Genomic DNA, 4,054 nt, shown 5'->3' on the forward strand with positions numbered 1-4,054 from the left:
GAGCTACACGGCCAAGAAGTCCTACTGCCGGCGAGCCGTCGAACTGACGCGTAAGTATGTGTTTTTTCTCCCCCTGCAAGGAGGTCGGTGGGGATATGGCAGCAGCGATACGTGGGGTTGGAGGTGAGCTGATCTCCTGTTCTCCTCTCCCGCAGTGGGCAGCCTGGGTGTCAGCAGCGAGCTCCAGCAGAAGCTGCAGGACGTTGTCGTGGACAGAAATGCCCTCAGCCTGGGGAAGGTCCTGGGAGAGGGTGAGTGCTGGGGCTGCAGAGCTGGGGATGGACTCGTGGTCTCCATCTCAGAGCATTTTGGGTCTTCGAGGATGTAGCGGTGTCCCGGAAAGTGGTGCTGTGGATAAAGTGCTCGCCTCTTTCCTGCGGTGCAGGGGAGTTTGGGTCGGTGATGGAGGGGCGTCTCAGCCAGCCCGAGGGCACCCCGCAGAAGGTGGCTGTGAAGACCATGAAGCGTAAGTCATCACCCCGGCCTCGTGGAACTTGATGTCGCTTGTCCCAGTGGGTGCTGGTGTCCCTGCTACCTGTCTCAGGTGCTCTTTCTGTATCCCAGCACCATTTTGGGGGGGTGCTGGCCTCTCTGCTCACATCAGGCAGCCGAGGATGGCAGAGATGTCCTGGTGGTCCCTTCCCCTGACCCACGTGGGAGCTGTGCTCTGCAGGGAGATGGCAGCAGAGACTTGGGCTGTTAAAACGCTTGAGGTTTAAACCTCTTCTTTTTTTTCTCTCCTTCCCAGTGGATAACTTTTCCCAAAGGGAGATAGAAGAGTTCCTCAGTGAAGCAGCGTGCATGAAGGACTTTGACCATCCCAATGTCATCAAGCTCCTCGGTATGGGCGCTCGCTCCTCACGCTCCAGCTGGGAGAACCGGACCAGGGAGTGCTTGGGGGGGGTGTGTAGTGCCTTTGCCCACGGGGCTGAGCAACCTGGCTGTGTTTTCAGGTGTGTGCATCGAGCTGAGCTCCCAGCAGGTCCCCAAGCCCATGGTGATTCTCCCGTTCATGAAATACGGTGACCTGCACAGCTTCCTGCTTCGCTCCCGCCTGGAGATGGCCCCCCAGGTAACGGGCGTGGGGAGCAGAGGTCATCTCAGCTTCTCCTTGTACACCATCTCCTCCAGCCTCCTCTTAGTGCTCTCCTCTGGGCTTGCTCCTCCTGAGGAGCGCCAGATGGGACACAGCACCCAGATGTGGCCTCTCCAGTGCCAAATTAAGGGGAAGAACAGTTTCTCTTGCCCTGCTCCTGCAGCCTGCTGCAAGGTTGGCCTTCTTTGGTGCCAAGGCGCGGTGCTGAACCACGGTCAGCTTGTTCTGCACCGGGGTCCTTCTCTGCAGAGCTGTTCTCTAGACAAAAATACGTAACGTAAAGGCAGCCAAGTGGGGAAGGCGAGCAGGAAGCCATGTCTACCTGCGGACTGCACTCTGGAGAGGTGGCAGGAGAGGTGGGGCTGTGAAGGGTGTCACCAAACCACAGCAAGACAGCGCTTGGTGTTATTTCTAAAACAACTTCTAAAACAAGCTTCTGCAGGCTTGTGATCCCAGACATCCTCTGGTCGGAGGCTGTTAGCCCAACGGGGATGAGAGGGTCCGTGGTGGCTGCTGCTGTGGGCTCCTGGTGCTCTCCGAGGCCAGCGAGACCACTGGGATGTCAGCCCTGGATGGAGAAGCTGTTCAGCTCAACCCCAACGTGCTTCCCAAAGGGCTGCGGTGTCTAACTGCCCCCCTCCCTCCCCAGTTTGTGCCCCTGCAGACGCTGGTGAAGTTCATGGTCGATATCGCCCTGGGGATGGAGTACCTGAGCAGTCGGCAGTTTCTCCACAGGGATTTGGCAGCTCGAAACTGCATGTGAGTTTGTTTTCCCTCATCCTGGCTAGATGAACACCGGTGGAAGCCCTGTGGTTTTACAGCACAGCGGGGCTGCCTTCAATAAACCCCCTTCTGTCTCCAGACATGGGAGAAGAGCTCAGTCTCAGGTTTCTGCTTCAAAATTTGGCACGTCAGACTTTTCTCTCTTCTCATCCCTGTTTCTGCCGGGCAGGTTACGGGACGACATGACGGTGTGCGTGGCAGACTTTGGCTTGTCCAAGAAGATTTACAGCGGCGATTACTACCGCCAGGGCCGGATAGCGAAAATGCCTGTGAAGTGGATCGCCATCGAGTCCCTGGCCGACCGCGTCTACACCACTAAGAGCGACGTGGTAGGTCTGGGCAGCCGGGCGGCAGGAGGCGAGAGCTGGGCACCGATCCCTGGGTCGAGTCGTTCGCACTTTGTGACGGTTGATTTGTCCCCTGGAATTGCAGAGGAGCGGGAGGCTGTCGGTAAGGGGACGCACTGACCTTTTGCTGCCTGCCCAGCCTCCTGGAATAGGTCCGCGTCTACACCACTAAGAGCGACGTGGTAGGTCTGGGCAGCCGGGCGGCAGGAGGCGAGAGCTGGGCACCGATCCCTGGGTCGAGTCGTTCGCACTTTGTGACGGTTGATTTGTCCCCTGGAATTGCAGAGGAGCGGGAGGCTGTCGGTAAGGGGACGCACTGACCTTTTGCTGCCTGCCCAGCCTCCTGGAATAGGTTTATTGAGCCTGTTCTGTGGCATCGCTTATTATTTCCAGTTTTGGGGAGGGCAGGACCAGAGCCACAGCTCTCAGCATTGTTCGAGAGCCCGGCAGATGCTGGGCATTGACCTTTCCCCGTGAAAAGATGCATTCATTCCTCCTGGAAACGCTCCTTTCAGCCTGTTTTCCCTTTGTCCTGGCAGTGGGCGTTCGGCGTGACCATGTGGGAGATCGCCACGCGAGGGATGACGCCCTACCCAGGGGTGCAGAACCACGAGATCTATGAGTACCTCTTCCACGGGCAGCGCCTGAAAAAGCCCGACGACTGCCTGGATGAGCTGTGAGTGCTGGAAACCCCCTCCCCGCACTGCAGCCCCTTTGCTCTCTGCCTCCCTGCAGACAACCTGCGTAATTTTTTTTTTTTTTGCATCATCTCCTGAGTTTTGGTGTGCCTCAGAAAAGCCAGATCCCTGAGCAGCGTATCACCCGAGGAGGAAAAAACATCTTCTTAATTCCGGGCACACGGGGGCACAGAAATCCCAGCAGTTACCCGGGAGCAGGCGATGGGTTTACAGGGCTGGGGGACAGCAGCAGTGCCCTCTGCAGTCTGTGGCGGAGAAATAACGATTTTAGTGTTCTAGTTCTTTATTTATTTTTAAGATAGCATGTTTTCACCTGAAGGCCTCGGCTGGCGATGCTCTTCTCTGCCCCACAGAATTCCCTCTCGTTACTCTGGGCCCTTCAGTGCCTCAACCCCATGAATCTGGAAAGGGAAAATGTGGAAACCTCCAAACTTTGCATTTCTGAGCAGCTCAGCAAGGGTTTTTCTCCTGAGTTTTTCTCCAGTGCCATTACAGCTGAAAATGTTTAAGCACCCCCACTCACAGCAAAAAGCTGCAAATACCAAAACTGCAAAAACAAGAAAAGCTGCTGGGAGTCGCACAGCGCTTCCTACAAACCCCCCTTTCCAACTCCTGTCCAGGAAGGCAGCAAAGACTGAATTTTTCAAAAAACAGCAAAGAAACCTTTTATCAGCTCCATCCCGCTCGCGGGCAGGGGAGGCGGCCTGTGCCCCGCAGTGACAGCGGTGCCGCGAGTTTCCCTGCGCCCTGCATCCAGCCTGGGACCAGGAACCTGCGGGGAGGATGGGAGGACTCAGTGTCCCCGGAGCAGAGCTGGGATGTTCCTGGGGAGCAGATCCCAGCTGGGTGCCTCTGCCCGACCCCACAGCAGCGCCTTGGGCTGATCATTCCCTGCAAACAGCTTCGTTTTGATGTGAAGCAGCTCAGGGTGTGGAGAGCAGCCGGGAATTCTCCCCAGTACCCTACCTGGGAACGTCCTCCCCGCTAACCGCCCTCCTCTCCCCGTTTCCAGGTACGAAATCATGTCTGCGTGCTGGAGAGCCGACCCCGCCGCCCGCCCCACCTTCTCCCAGCTCAAAGTCCACCTGGAAAAGCTGCTGGAAAGCCTCCCCGCCATCGGGACATCCCGA

General features: G+C 57.3%; 1 protein-coding gene across 1 annotated transcript in view; it reads left to right on the forward strand.

Annotated features, from left to right (window-relative positions):
* The window catches only part of MERTK (MER proto-oncogene, tyrosine kinase), a gene marked incomplete at both ends in the record, with an annotated part of 15,074 nt that extends 11,038 nt beyond the window's left edge, over positions 1–4,036 (forward strand). Inside the window, 9 exon segments of the mRNA XM_010075423.1 lie at positions 4–50; positions 156–251; positions 386–466; positions 749–841; positions 954–1,072; positions 1,746–1,855; positions 2,049–2,208; positions 2,766–2,902; positions 3,937–4,036. Of these exon segments, the coding sequence (XP_010073725.1) occupies positions 4–50; positions 156–251; positions 386–466; positions 749–841; positions 954–1,072; positions 1,746–1,855; positions 2,049–2,208; positions 2,766–2,902; positions 3,937–4,036 (943 nt within the window).
* Positions 4,037–4,054: the final 18 nt, after the last annotated feature.

The sequence above is a fragment of the Pterocles gutturalis genome, unplaced genomic scaffold (assembly GCF_000699245.1).
Source record: "Pterocles gutturalis isolate BGI_N339 unplaced genomic scaffold, ASM69924v1 scaffold25177, whole genome shotgun sequence".
Classification (NCBI taxonomy): Eukaryota; Metazoa; Chordata; class Aves; order Pterocliformes; family Pteroclidae; genus Pterocles; species Pterocles gutturalis.